The sequence below is a fragment of the Schistocerca piceifrons genome, unplaced genomic scaffold (assembly GCF_021461385.2).
Source record: "Schistocerca piceifrons isolate TAMUIC-IGC-003096 unplaced genomic scaffold, iqSchPice1.1 HiC_scaffold_853, whole genome shotgun sequence".
Classification (NCBI taxonomy): Eukaryota; Metazoa; Arthropoda; class Insecta; order Orthoptera; family Acrididae; genus Schistocerca; species Schistocerca piceifrons.
This window is the reverse complement of record NW_025729117.1, coordinates 387,205-403,241: the sequence shown is the minus strand read 5'-3', so window position 1 is coordinate 403,241 and position 16,037 is coordinate 387,205. Positions and strand designations below refer to the sequence as shown.

The 16,037-nt window shown below is 36.9% G+C and overlaps 1 protein-coding gene across 3 annotated transcripts in view; it reads left to right on the top strand.

Moving 5' to 3' along the window:
• Positions 1-16,037, top strand: part of LOC124771005 (calnexin-like) — a 76,137-nt gene that overhangs the window by 26,924 nt on the left and 33,176 nt on the right. For all 3 annotated transcript variants that reach the window (XM_047249263.1, XM_047249264.1, XM_047249262.1), the window contains exons 3-5: positions 2,371-2,533; positions 4,333-4,628; positions 4,721-4,888. In XM_047249263.1, coding sequence (XP_047105219.1) covers positions 2,371-2,533; positions 4,333-4,628; positions 4,721-4,888 — 627 coding nt within the window. The remainder of the gene's footprint in view (positions 1-2,370; positions 2,534-4,332; positions 4,629-4,720; positions 4,889-16,037) is intronic.

Here is a 16,037-nt window from a genome sequence, read left to right as displayed (position 1 = left end):
TAGACAGGGCCAGGAGAGACTCAAGAACACGCGGAAACTTGTAGACTGGCCCAGGGCCATTAACAGCAGTCACCGAGTGTGCACAGGATGACAAAATTAAAGGGAAGATGGGCAGTGGGAAAGAGACAACAGAATAACAAGTGTGAAAGATTACCGAAGAGTAAAACTTAACGCATAGCAAATCCTAAGACCTAGAACAACGATCTATTGTGGCAGCAGTACAAGAGCACAGACAAATTATGGCTAAAGACTGAGCCGCTGTGCTGCTAGCTTTGAAGGGCAACTGCAAGCACTTATAGGCCAACAAGTTGGGTGTGGCCGTGGCCAATGATGCAGTGGTGATGCCAGCAGTTGTAGATGTAGCAGTGCTGTCTAACAAGTTCCATGCCCTCCAGAGAGCTTTCAAAATCGCTGGATCCCTCCTGTCTGAAATGAGCACATAGAGCTGGAAGTGTCCTTGGTGATGCTTTGGAAGGTGAATATGTGGCACCATTTGCTGAGAGGAACTGGACTTGACTGGCAACGAGCTGAGGTGCTGCACCCTGGATGACATCAGCTGAGGATCCAGCAAGATCTCGTTTTCCATGCCTGCATCCACAGGAATCAGTGCTTGTGGTCTGAGGCGCAAGTTATACCCCATGCGGTTGAGAGGCAGGCAACGATGAGCTTTTGAGGGCCGACTGAGCCACCGACAGTGGTGCAGTCGGTAGGTGAGGACAGAGTTGGTTGTTAAGACGGTGCTCCAAATTCCATAGCACATCAACTATTGCGAGGCACTGTCCACAAGTGGTGGTAACCAGCGTAACTGGCATCCATACGTCTTCTGTTCCCTATGAGCATCCTCTCACTGCTGTGCCCAGTGGATAGGGCCCTACATGGCAGGTCCAGGTTTCTGAAGCTTTGGGGGCAACGGTATGGAGTAGAGTATGTGGTTGCTACCCATTGAGGAGGTGCTCTTCTGGGCTATGGTCGTGGACAGGATTGCCTCTGTATGTGCTAAAGAATATTGTGAGCACAGCTATGGTGTCAGAGGTTCCCACTGCTTTTAACATTTGTTATTTAGACGCCTGCGGAAAATTGATTGAAGGCCATCATGAATTTTTGCGCCCTTTGTCTGACACGATGGTGGGGAAGGTATTTAAGCACTTTGATGTAGCCGGAAGCTCAAAAAAAAATTTCAGCATCAGTAAGAATTTGGAGGCATAATAACTTAACTAAACTGAGTAACAGAGGAATGCTGTTGGGATTGAACAAAAGTGCGAGTTAGGTATAGTTTAATGAGTAGCAGAGATGGAGACTGGGAATATAGTAGGACTGAAGAACATGTTGGAAGGCAAGTTCCTATGTGGATAACTCAGAGAATGCTGGTGTTGGAGGTGTCTGATAGGATCCAGGCAGGATGTGTTGGCAAACATTGACAGTGGATTGAGTGACATGTTTTACAACTGGATTGTCATACTAGTGCTTGGCTACACTCGGACCAACAAAGGGGGTTTGATGGACTAGTTTTCCAAACTATCTACTGGTAATTAATTTCTGTTGTTGGCGGTTCTTTTAATCTCCTTTTAGCATTATGCATTCTGCACTAATCAATACCACAGACACTCCTTCTCAAATTGCACACTGAACAAGGTGGCACAGTGGTTCAGCCGGTACATTTGCTGTCAGGAGGAGACACAGTCCAAATCCATGCCCAGCCATCCAGTACTGATTAGCCACAGTAGCCAACCCCCCCCCCCCCCCCCCCCCCCCCCCCCCCCCCCCCCCCCCCCCCCCGGCCCAAGATCCTGTTTCTTTGCCAATGACATTGTCATCAGTGGGCTGTTAAATTGAAGTCTTCAGTTTTTTAAATAGCAGTACTATGAAAAGGAAAGTTGCTAAGTTGCTACTCACCATATAGTGGGGATGGTGAGTCACAGATAGGCAGAACAAGACTGTCACAACATAAGCTTTCGGCCATCAAGGCCTTTGTCGAAAATGCACGCGCACACACACACACACACACACACACACACACACACACACACACTTGGCTTCAGTTGCCAAAGGGGGGGGGGGGGGGCCCTTGATGACCGAAAGCTTATATTGTGACAGTCTTTTTACGTTCTGCCTATGTGCAACTCAGCATCTCCACTATATGGTGAGTAGCAACTTTCCTTTTCATAGTATTGTTACGTTCCATCCTGGATATTCCAATGTTTCATTTTTCAAATAGTGTTATAGAATTCTCTGTTTGATCAGTAGCTCTTTTTTTTTTTTTTTTCCTGCCTGGTGAACCAAAGGAAGAAGCTAGATCAGTACAGTTTGCTGGGTTTGTTTTCTTAGATATCATAATTGTGTTTTGATTGATTTGTGCTTACTATGTTGCAGGAAGAGGCAGTTGTAAACGAAGAAATAAATTATGAGAGTCCTAGACCATCTGGAAATGTTTATTTTGCTGAGCATTTTGATGATGTGAATCGATTCAAACAGAGATGGGTTAGTTCTGAAGCAAAGAAAGAAGGCATTGATGAGAACATAGCAAAGTATGATGGTAAGAAATGTACATCCAATGCAATATGAAAATAAAAACGAATTGCAACAATATTCATATTTAGAATAAGTAGCAATCTGTATTTTTCCTACGTTGTTGTTATTCCTACCTGGAGTTTCTATTATTTGATTTTTGTTAATGATAGTTGTGTTGGTCTGCTATATATTTGCCAACATAAAAAGTTTCCTTTACACGTAAAGTTAATTACCGTATTTACTCGAACCTAAGCCACACTTTTTTTCTGGTTTTTGTAATCCAAAAAACTGCCTGCGGCTTAGAATCGAGTGCAAAGTAAGTGGAAGTCCTGAAAAATGTTGGTAGGTGCCGCCACAACTAACTTCTGCCGTCGAATATATGTAGCGGTACACAGGGATGCTTTGCAGGCACAAAGATAAATACTGGCACTAAAACCTTTGCCTTAGCAAATAAATTAAAGAGAAGGTAGAAGAATGTAAACATTATGCCGGGTATTCTTTCGTGTTTGTTGCTATCTCATTTAAATCCTGTCTGCCTAATAAACTACGAAACTAGAGTGAGACAACAGCAAACGCGGAAGAATATACATATCATGTCATGTTTATATTTGTATTATTCTTATGCCGAATAGTGATACAGTCAGAAATGAAGCACGGCAACTGACTAGATTTTTAAATCTAAAATGCCCCTAATTTCTGTGCAGAATGTAATGTACTAAAGAGGCGTCTGCAAAGATTTTCAAACAGAGAAAAATGTTCGCTAAACTCTCGTTCAGAACATCTTCTATCATACGCAGTCTATGATTTGGTTCTTGTTGCCATTATCAAAGAAAGCAGCAGTGTAAGTAACAACAGATAGCAGTCTATTGCTTTTGTTTCGCTTATGAGAAAATTCCTCTCTTTTTTATATTGTAAGTGACGGTAGCGCGCAGAAAAGCGAGCCATGCCGCGAGCGGCTACAGGTCGTAAACACTCATTATCAGAATGCGACAAACAATGCATGACACAGTACAATAATGCATTTTCAGCTTAGAGTGACGTAAACATCTATAACAAAGAGTATGACACTTATCAGATCAAAGCAAAATACGCGATCGATTCAAACCAGACGAAGCACTTGAAAAGGGAAGGGTACCCGTATAAATACGGAGGGAGCGCCTGACACATAGCAATGGCTATTTGGTAAATCTTAACTGTTAAGCTTACGACTCGAACCAAACTACTGTAGCTGTATCTTCATCCTTTCGACCTAAATTGTGTCTCATGCTACAGTGGACCAACTTTGCTTCGATTTGGAGGTGCGGTCTAAAACTTTTCTCTACCCTTGAATTTCGAGTCTCAAATTTCAGGTGCTGCTTAGATTCGGGACCATTTTTTTTTTTTCCGTGATGCGTGATGTCGAGTCTCATTTTTCAGGTGCGGCTTAGATTCGAGTAAATACGGTGATGTTTTCAAGTGAACTATACATGCCTTTGACCTAAATTGTAGATGATTCCCACCATGTCTTTTTCATTTTCAAAATTTTTTGATTATATTTTTTCCAGTATATTAGGACATGTTTTTAGAAAACCGATCTGAAAATTGTCATTATAGACCAAAACTGGTAGTCTGATGACATAAAAATTTGTCACCATAGATGTGAAGTAAAGGAGATTTATTCTATTTTTGGGTCACTGGTAAATTCGCGACCATGTTGCAGCTTTTGATATTTTATTTTGCCTATACAGCTTTTGGAATTTTGTTAGAAGAATTTGTAAGTCTAGAATTAACTGCGAAGACATTTGTAACCTTTTTGTCTTGCTTTTTAAATTTCTGTATCACTAGGCAGGTGGGAAGTCGAACCTCCTGTAAAAGATGGTTTGAAAGGAGACTTGGGATTGGTACTGAAAAGTAAAGCAAAGCACGCAGCAATTTCAGCGCGGCTGGATAAGCCATTTAGCTTTGTAGATAAGCCACTCATTGTTCAGTACGAAGTAGTCCTGCAGGAAGGACAAGAATGCGGTGGTGCGTATCTCAAGCTGCTTTCAGCAGGAAAGGCCACTGCCGATTTGCGCCAATTCCACGATAAAACGCCGTACACCATTATGTTTGGGCCAGACAAGTGTGGTAATGATCATAAGGTGTGTGTCTACGCATACTGTCTCATTTGTTATTGTACTGTTATTTCTGTGTTAAATATTTTATGAGGCCTAACATTGTGTTTCTCATGCAGTTACACTTTATCTTCCGACACAAAAATCCAGTTAATGGAACTTTATCAGAAAAGCATTGCAAGAAACCTAAAGAACGCCTGGAAGAGCCTTTCAAAGACAAACAGCCCCATCTCTACACCCTAGTGGTACGGCCTGACAATTCGTTTACCATTAGCTTAGACAACAAGGTAAGTTGTATCATTTTATAATTTGTGAGACTGAAGAATATACAACAGCAACTAAAGTTAATTTCGTATTGATTTTGCTTGATAGGCACATTTAATTCCCATGAACTCACGTACTCAGCTACATCCCATTATTATGACCACATCTGCAGCATGTAACTTATCGCTAGGAACACGAAAAAAATGCTTTATTGTATGACCAGGTATGCTCCTAATTTGTTCACCAATTTGTGTGTGTGGATTTGCCCCACCCCCCCAGTAATAGTATTATTTTTTGATGGCTTACTTTTAAAGTCTCATATGAACTTTTTATTTTTATCTTGTTTTACTGTTTTACAGTGTTATGATGAAAATGAAATACATACATCTCTGTTACTTTGTATTTATTGATGTTAACTACCACATTTATTTACATTATTGAAAAAGAGCAACGTTTATATTAAATCTATTAAATATAATCAGTTAAAGACAAAAAACACTACAATGATACACTTGAAAGTTTTTCATTAAAAAGCATTGTGATAACTTCAAACTTCACTTTCGATACGTTATGCTGCCGATTTGTCACCACATCTTCAAGCACAGACTGCAAACCACTGTGAAGTGGATGGCGAAAGGTACTTCACATGTGCCACTTATTAGGGTTTTTTCTCATTCCATTTGTGTATGGAGTATGAGAAGAATGACCTGATCTTATCTGTAGGTGCTTAAGGGATTGATACATAGTCATAGAATATTCATAGATTCATCACTTAAAGTTGGTTGTTGAAACATTTCAAGTAGCCTTTCATGGTTTAATTGGCCCAAGTATCACCTGATAGTTCAGTTTGATATGGTACAGAATTGTTTGCAGTTACCCTGTATACGAACATAGAAGACAATCTGTCTTTAGTAAAACAATGTAAATTTGGTAATGTTCACATTTTCTGCTAATGAGAAATGTTGCTTTTTGACTATATAATGAGAATAATCATTGCTCCTGAGGCCTCACATTCCAAGTATACGGAAGATGCTTTATCGTGTTGTTGTTAATATAATCAGTCATCTGAGTAGGCGCGCTCTCGATTTACGATTTTGCAAAGCTAAAGTGCCATATTTGGTTGTTTTTGTGTTTGTACTGCTGCATTACGATGCATACTTTAAAGATCTCTCGAAAACCTTCAGTGTTTATTAGAATTAGGGTATTTTCAAATGACGCCACATTTGTAGCATTGGTTTATAATGCTGGAAGTGATGCGTTATATTGAGGTTACACATTGTAATGGATCTGGGAGATGTGTTATTTTCTACCGGATTTGTCGATACCAAATTGTAAATGTTTTCTTACATTTTTGTCAGAATTTTTTTTATTGTAATTTGCCTTATTATATGTTAATTTACTTAAATTTTTGAGAGTGAAAGCATATTGATTACTATTAGTAAATGTGTCGAAGAATAGCAAAGAGACTGATTACAAGTGGAAGCTTGTGTGTTGTGTAAAATGTCTTTGACGCTGGAGTCGTCTTTGACTATAGTCAGTCGGCAGTTAACTTTTGGTGTGTGTTGACGGTAGAAGAATGTGCAGGTCGCCGTCATAAATAATTTTGAATTATGTTACTATTTTTTTTATATAAACTTTAAGAAGAAACTACATTTGAAGAAATGGCATTTGAAGCACCAAAAATGAGGCAAACACATTGAACCAGGTCATTTCTGCAGCCGACAAAGATACATTGTGGAATCATACTTCCACTAGACAACCGAAGCCAAGACCAATACCGCCTTGTAAACATCCACAATGGATAAAAGTCTTCTTGTAAACATCTAACGGAAAAGGTACTGCCAAGAAATATGCCAAATTAAATAAAAATAGTGAGCATATTTCAACTTTGTGTCTCAGCCGGGATACCATATTTCAACTGGTGTCTCAGCCGGGATACTATATTTCAACTGGGGATTGTAGCCGGGATATTGTGTTCACGAGATCTTCAACAGTGCTACGAGGAAGAAAATTTTTGTGTGTTAATACCAGTTTTTTCAGAATGTGTGTTACAGTATTTGTGTTCATCAGGAAGTAAAAGTTTTGGAGAAGTAATGTTTCGGCAAAAAATGTAGTTCATGACAGAAGAAGTAATTTCAAGAATTTTGGTCAACAGTCACATGGATAGAAAACGTTGATTTGCAACAGTAGAAGAGTGTTCCAGATAAGTCACGAAACCCTCGTATTTTGTTAAAACAATATTTTTATCTTGTTTTGTATTGTTGTGTATACATTTTTTTTCTTCACAATGACTTATGAGATTTTCGAGAGTATTGTGCCTAAAGTAGAAAGTAGTAATTTAATAGACTTCGAAAATCAGGACAGGTCGAATGAAACAGAAAGAACTGATCAATTTGATTTAAAAAGTTTTCTTGTAAATTTCACGAAAGAAATTAGACAATCAGTTGACGACAATAAGACTTACTGGGATGAAAAAACTGATAACATTTTGTTGCAAGTCCAAGCAGTCAATACCCAAGTGGGTGATCTTTCGAACAGAGTTGGCAGTGTTGAGGAAAAAATTGAATCTGTGGAAGCAAAAGTAAATGAAATTGATGCTAAATTGAGCGATGAAATTAATACTGTAAAAAATGAGGTACTGACAGATAGGGAAAGAAATTTAATTGATTTTAATGAGATAAAAGGGGAAATTAAAAATTTGGATGAGAACACAAAAGTTTTAGTAAAAAATGTACAACAAGAAACTGACTATCGTTTGGTTACTCTAGAAAAAAAGTAGAGTGCAATGATTTAGAAAACAAAAAAAATCTGCCGGCCGTGGTGGTCTAGCGGTTCTAGGCGCGCAGTCCGGAACCGCGCAACTGCTACGGTCGCAGGTTCGAATCCTGCCTCGGGCATGGTTGTGTGTGATGTCCTTAGGTTAGTTAGGTTTAAGTAGTTCTAAGTTCTAGGGGACTGATGACCACAGATGTTAAGTCCCATAGTGCTCAGAGCCATTTGAACCATTTGAACAAAAAATCTGTCAAAGAACTTAGCGAAAAAAATTGAAAGTTTTGACATTGAATTTCAAAGCAAAAATCACAATGTCAACACATACAATCTTGTATCTTAATATTCCAGTGAAGCACTTTTCGGTAGATGGACCCTTACATCCCGTTGATTTTATACAGTATTGTAAGGATTGTTTTTTTACCTCACTCACCAGATGATATGAAAATTAAATTTGTGAAAAAATTCTTGGAAGGGGAAGCTTTGACTTGGGCAAACCAGATTGTAACTTTGGGGATGACCTTTTCAGAATATGAATCAAAATTTCTGGAAAATATTTGGGATGATCTTAAACAAACTAGAATCAAAAGTGAAGTTTTGAATGGGAGAAACTATAGAGAATCAGATGGGAACGTGAAACAATTTTGCAAAAGTGAACTTCAAAAACTTATTCATTTAACAAAACCTTTGGATGACTTGATCAAAATTGATACCTTAAAGAGAAGATTGCCATCAGCAATGCAGTTGAGTTTAGTTCATTGTCCTGATAGTAATGTAGAGCAGTTTCTCAATTATATTGAAAAGTTGGATAGGGTAACAACAAGAACACGTAGTGGGTTTACTCAGAAAGGTAATGATCAAAATTGGGGAAATGATAACTTTCAAAAAAGGGAACAAAACAATTATCATGGTGTCAGTCAAAATTCATGGGGATATAACAATTTTCAAAAGAAGGACCATAATTTTTATCCAAAACAAGAACAACATTTTCGCGGAAATAATCAACAAAATAGAGAACACTTTAGGGATCAAAATCACAGAAATTTTGCTAGAGATCAGTACAACAGAAAGTACCAACAATCAGGTAATGTTTGGCATAGGAATGGGAACGGAAATGTTGATCAGAGACATTGGCAGAACCACAATCAGAAGTTCAAGCAGGAACAAGTTGTAATTCAGGAAATAAAAAACAAGTAGACACCCCCTTGAAGGTCCGCAAGGTTGAGGCAGAAGGTGAGCATGATGAAAGGACCAATGGATGTGACTATCATAAACCCAAACATGACAGTTCCAAACCTAAGCTATCACATGAGGTCATTAGTTGTTACTTATTGAAGAAATTTCAAGAGGAAAATAATGATGATATTGATAAAGATAAAATTTTCAGTACACAAGAACATACAGTAGGTAAAAGTAATTGTGATTCATTTAATTTGACAGAGTTTTACACGTGGGCAGAAAAGAACAACACTTTGTCAGATGATGTAATTCGTAGTAGTTCAGAGACATGTGTGAATGAAAGAGAGAATGCATGCTGTGAGAATGAAAATATTGGTGAAAGGGATCTGGTAACTTTAGAAAGGGGAAATTATATTTTGGGGAATAATTTGAATGTGTATGACCTGAATATGTGTAATGATAATGATGTTGATGATAAAGTTGATTATGATAGTAATGGTATTGATGATGATGTTGAGGAAAGGTATTTCATTAGTTTAAATAGGGAGTTGGGTATACATATGGTTTAAAATGGATTAGATAGTGAAAATGTTATAGAAATTCCCAGGGATGTTACCAGGATGAATAAGGCTCACAAGCTGGGTGTATGTGAAAGTGTGAATGTTGATGTTGTTGGTAAAGAATCTGACTACACTAATAATGATGACACATGTATAACTTCTAGCCTAAGTGAAACTTTTACAGATACTAATGACACACACACATTTCTTATGAATTTATGGCTGAACAGTGAAACTATTTCTTTTGACAAGAACTTTAGAAATATGCTTATTAATGTATGTGAAACTGTATGTCCTGAGTGGTGGAAAAAGATGAGATATTTTATTTTTGAAAAGTGAAGGATAAGTACTTCAATAGTATACAATGTGATTTGGATGAAAATTCTTGGCTATTTGAGATAATAGAGAGTACTAATGACAATTTTGTATCTTGGGCAAATTTTATAACTGTGACAAATAATACATGTAATGATACACCACATGATTCTGATAAGTATAGGTTTGGGGAAATTGAAAGTGATTTATTACATGAGGATACAGGTTCTGAGAAAAGTGATCAATTTTGCAGTCCTTATATAAAAGTTCAAATTGGTTCATGGATTGGTAAATGTTTAATTGATACAGGAAGTGAGATCTCAGGAATATCTGAAAGGTTAAGCAAGAAATTGAGAGTGGGGAAAGATTTTGTTGAAATGCCAGTTGTTGGGGTAAAGATAAAAGGTGCTACTGGGAAGAGCAGTAAATTGGTAAAAAGCCAGGCTTTAGTGACATTTTTAATTGAAGGCAAGTTGTTCACACATGGATGTTTTGTAATTCAGGAATTTAATGAGGATTTTCTTTTGGGTATGAATTGGATAGTAAAAGTAAATACAGCATTTGATTGGGTTGGAAGAAAACTTTTGAGGAAACTAGTGAAAGGGAATACATTCAGACAAATTTTGTGAACACACTTGGTGATCAGAGTAATGGAAATTTTGACAGTATCAATTTGCTAAAAGAAAATAGATTGGAGAATATTGAAACTCATAGATTTGATACTGATGAAGTTGAATTTGGGAATTTAGTAAATTTGAAAATTTATCTGGGGAGCAAAAACAACAGTTAGAAAATCTGCTGTGGGAATACAGTGGTGTTTTCAGTGACATACCTGGTAGGGTAAAGGGTTATCAGTGTGAGCTTCAGGTGAAACCTCATGAACCATTTTTCATAAAACCATACAGTATTGCAATATCAAAAAGACCTGCTGTTGAGAAAGAGCTGAAAAAGATGGAAGGATGTAATATAATAGAAAGGAGTATCAGTGCATATAATGATCCTCTAGTAGTAGTTTCGAAAAAAGATGGTGGAGTAAGATTGGTTTTGGACTCTAGACACTTAAACAAAATTTTGTTCAGACAGACAGACCATCCTGAAAGTATTGATGAGTTACTCTATAAATTTACAGATATAAGATATATGTCAAGTTTGGATCTAACTTCGGGTTTTCATCAGGTACCCCTTTCGGTTAATTCTAGGAAATATACTGCTTTCTTGTACAATGGTAAGAGTTACCAATATTGTGTTGTGCCATTTGGGTTAAATTCTTCTGTTTCTGAATTTATAAGAGCTTTGGATCATGTACTGGGGCAAGAACCTGCGTCTAAACTGATAATTTATGTAGATGACATTTTGGTTACAGGGCAAAATTGGGGGGGAACATTTTTCGATTTTGAAGTCAGTTTGTGAAAAACTTAGAACAAGTGGGGATGACATTGAAATTGGAGAAATGTAAATTTGCAGTTTCTGAATTAAAATTTTTGGGTCATGTTGTCACAGACAAGGGAATTTTGGCAGATCCAGAAAAAATTAAAGCAATTTCAGAAATTCCTATTCCTAAGACTAAAAAACAATTAAAATCGTTCTTTGGGTTATGCGGTTATTACCGAAAACATATAAGTGATCATAGTCTGAATGCACCATGTTTAAGTCTGTTACTTAAGAAAAACACTGTTTGGGTTTGGGATAAAAGTTGTCAGGAAGAGTTTGATAAAATTAAGCAAGAGTTGAGGAAGCAACACTTATTACATAGACCTGATTTTAATTTACCATTTTGTTTGAACACTGATAGCAGTAATTATGGGCTTGGAGCAGAGTTATTTCAAGAAAGAGTAGAGAATGGAGTTAAGATACATTGTACCATAGCATTTGCAAGCAGAATGTTGCTCAAGCATGAGAAAAGTCATAGAAAATCCACACCCTAATGCTTATCGTTTGGTATACCCTAAGTCAAAGAAATTATTTGGTCTCAGGAATGTTGTCTCTTTGAAACTATATAAACAGAAATCATAATTTCAAAAATTTAAATAACCTATTATCATCTAAAACAAAAGTCCTCCACTGGAATATGCTTGTTAGAACAAAACTACCTGTACAACCAAGTATGTATATTTGCATGTATAAATTAATAATTTGAAGTCACATGTTAATTGAAACTGATGAAAAAACACTGTTGTAACAAAGAATGAGAGAAAGATTTATTTTTACTTTTTTACAAAAAAAAAATCTCCCTAGTGAGCATTTCTGAATTTTTCTAATTTTTGGAAGCTAAGTCTTCCCTGTGGGTGAAGGCATGCATGTGAGGACATGCATGCAAAGGTATAAGTTTCGAAAACAATTTTAGATAAAGCCTCATGATATATGAGCAATTTATTGTTGTTTATACTGATGTTGTGGGGAGCGAAAGTACTCTTCACAAGAATGTGACTTGTAGTAATATTGTAGTAGAGAGGCAAGTGTACATAAATAATTGCAAAAAATTTAGATAATACTGATGTATCTTTAGCTGTACTAAAAGAAGAAAATCATAAGCAAAAAAATAAAAAATAAAAAAACGCAAGTAAAAAAATTAAAAAAATTTAAAAAGAAAATCATAAGCAAAAAATATACAAAACAAAAAACATGAGTAAAAAATAAAAAAAATTTTAAAAAGAAAATCATAAGCAAAAATATACAAAAAACATGAGTAAAAAAAAATTTTTAAAAAATCAGAAGTAAAAAAAAATATATAAAGGCAAATATATAGAAAAAAAACACTACACTATATATGTCCAGTATCATTTTTACTGTACAATATGTAAGCATAATGAAATTAACATTAATATATAAAAAAAATTTAAATCTTATTCTAGGAAATGAGTTTTACCTTTCTATTATTTTCAATCTGTATGCTGTATGTTAGAATATTTCTCATGTATGTTTTATACCATGTATATTTGTCATGTCAAATAATTTCTTTACTTGAATTTTTTGTGTATGGGATTGATGGGAAAGAATCATTGCAACAACAGCCAGTAACAAATCCACAGATTCAAAGAGTCCAAATTTGGAATAGGTTATCAGACTGCATCATTAATGTACTAATTGTGTAATACAGATCCATTACTGAGAGTGGTCGGGATTTTGTTGTATATGTCCATAACAACAAAAGCCCTGGGGAGCAGTTGTAATGGATCTGGGAGATGTGTTATTTTCTACCGGATTTGTCCATACCAAATTGTAAATGTTTTCTTATATTTTTTGTCAGAATTTTTTTTATTATAATTTGCCTTATTATATGTTAATTTACTTATATTTTTGAGAGTGAAAGCATATTGATTACTATTAGTAAATGTGTCAAAGAATAGCAAAGAGACTGATTACAAGTGGAAGCTTGTGTGTTGTGTAAAATGTCTTTGACGCTGGAGTCGTCTTTGACTATAGTCAGTCGGCAGTTAACTTTCGGCGTGTGTTGACGGTAGAAGAATGTGCAGGTCGCCGTCATAAATATTCTTGAATTATGTTACTATTTTTTTATATAAACTTTAAGAAGAAACTACATTCGAAGAAATGGTATTTGAAGCACCAAAAATGAGGCAAACACATTGAACCAGGTCATTTCTGCAGCCGACAAAGATGCATTGTGGAATCATTCTTCCACTAGACAACTGAAGCCAAGACCAATACCGCTTTGTAAACATCTAGCGGAAAAGGTACTGCCAAGAAATATGCCAAATTAAAGTAAATAAAAATAGTGAGCATATTTCAACTTTGTGTCTCAGCCGGGATACCATATTTCAACTGGTGTCTCAGCCGGGATACCATGTTTCAACATGATCCTCCTGGATTGTAATGACAAAGAAAGTCAAGATCCAGTTTCAGTATTTAATAACTATCAGTTACTAATGTTATTAAACTGGTAGCATCCGATTGACATTTTTCACAGGAGCAAGGAAAATGTCAACTTCCATGAAATTTGATTATATACACCAATTTGCATAATGTCGTTAAAAACTGCTGATTTTGTGTTGGCGTTTACATGAAACTTTGTTGTTCTTACATGTCCTGTATGTGCTCTGGCTATGTTAAGCTTATAAGAAGACTGACTGCTGTTCATAGGCCTACAAATTTCACTTACAACTGTCATGAGTAGCTTATGTTGTTCGTATTAGTGAATATTTTTGTTAAAATCCTGTAACTATATTTTGCTCTGTTAGTATGTCTTGTGGGGTATTATAGGAAGTATTCATAAATTTAAAATTAGCTGTAAAGAAAATTTTCATCGACAGTGTATTACTGAGCATCTGGGAAATGAATCACTTGTCAAATATGATTTGAAGTAGGACTTAAAATTGGTATTGAAAACTAAAGCAAGCTATTCAGCAAATGCATGATAACTGAATAAGCTGTTTAGTTTTGTAGATAAGCCAATACAGGCAATATTTACAAAATACAGAAGTTTGTCAGTTGCCTTTATGTCATAGTACTGTGATAAATAACAGTTTTAGAAACTATGAAGTTTCAGAGTGCCATGGTGCATGAAGACCAACTGGCATGCACCTGTGGAATAACTCAGCGTCCATATGAACCAGGTACCCTACGGGCTCATACATAATGGAAGGTGTCTGTAACGGCAATAAGAATGTTACATCCGTAGAAAAGACTCAAATTTACTGAATGTTACTGAGGAAGAACTGTTGGTGACTTACATTAGAAAGACTTCTGCAGGAGTCATACTGTTTTGCCTCATAAGACTTACAATTGGGTCGTGCCTGTTCAAGAACAAAACATATCACTGTGGCGCAGTGGTTAAGATCCTGAACCCACATTTTGGAAAAGTTCAACCCGTTTCCCCAATCTATTCACCTTAAGTTTTGTGTAGTTGCTCTGTTACATGAAGTAAACTCTGGAAAGTTTCTGATCTAACTTGATAGTACATTAAACCGTAAAACTAACCATCATCTGTCTTCCTTCCTGCCTTCCTTTCTTCAGAGAACGAAAACTGCAGTGAAATATTTGGAGAATATTTTCATAGCACTCGCTTGGGTTATTGAGTTACGTGTAAGACACTCATTACTTAGGAGTCCATTCTTGGAAATCACGTTAATATGCACATCGTTGTTGTCTTCTCTGCTGAAGATTAATTCTTCATAAATATAATGTGCTCTGACACACAGCTAGGGTGATCAGCATATAAGAAGGCAATAGCATCATTGAAACACCTGTCTCTAGCAACCCCCTTCTGGTTGCATATGACAATTTAGTTGATTTTCTTGTTAGTTTAGGTATGGTGTGGATATTTGTCCATTGTAGTGTTCATAATGGATGCCATAATGCAAACACAGGAAGAATTACATTAGGAAGTGTTACTGACAGTTTTCTGAGTATATAAATTTTTCTAGTGAGTTTCAGAAACTGAAGTAGTGTCTCCATGCAGAGCCCCAGCACTTCCAGTTACCAGTGGAAAGTACAGCTGGAGTGTGTTGTTGAAATCCAATAATATGGAAAGGATAGATTGCTACTCATCACTTAGAGGAGACGTTGAATGGCAGACAGGCAGAATGAAAAGGAATGCTAGAAAGCTAGAAATATTTCAGGTTTTGGACAGAGTCCTTCTTCTGCAATAGACAACCACACACACATGGCCACTTATGTCACCAGATTCAAAGGATTGACTACAACTGCATCTGACATGAGCAGCAATTTAGCTGGGCTAGCTATTATGGGTAAGGACGAATTGTGGGGTGGGGTGGGGATTGGGTGGAATAGCTGGCTAGGGTTGGGGAAAGAATGTAGTGCTGCCAGGGCCAGATAGGGCTGCTAGGTGCAGCATCAGTTGACTGTGCTGGGGCAGGGCTGGGGTGAGAATATAGAAGGCAATAGGACTATGTAGAATGTAGGTGCATAGGCATGAGAGAAGGTGTGTTTGTAGTGTTGTAGTGGGAGTAGGAAAAGAGAGAGGCGTAGATGGAGGGCAGTAAATAGCTAAGGTTGAGGCCACAGGAGCTACAGGATTGAAGAGTGTTGTAGGGAGAGTTCCCATCTGTGAAATTCAGGAAAACTGGTGTTGATGGAAAAATTCAGATAGAACATTTTGTGAAGCAGTCAGCAAAGTGAAACACAGTCTGTTGGATGGAATGTTTAGCACATATGTGGTCCAGCTCTCTCTAGGCCCCAGTTTGATGATGGTCATTCATGTGAGCAGACAACTTGTTACTTGTCATGCCGGCATAGAAGGTGGTATTGTGGTCCCAGTGAAACTGATAGGTCAAATGGTGCTTTTGTACTCCATCCTATAGTGTGTTATTTGACAGAGACAGAGCACACTGATGACAGTGCAATATACTCCCATTCCCTGCTCCCCCCCCCC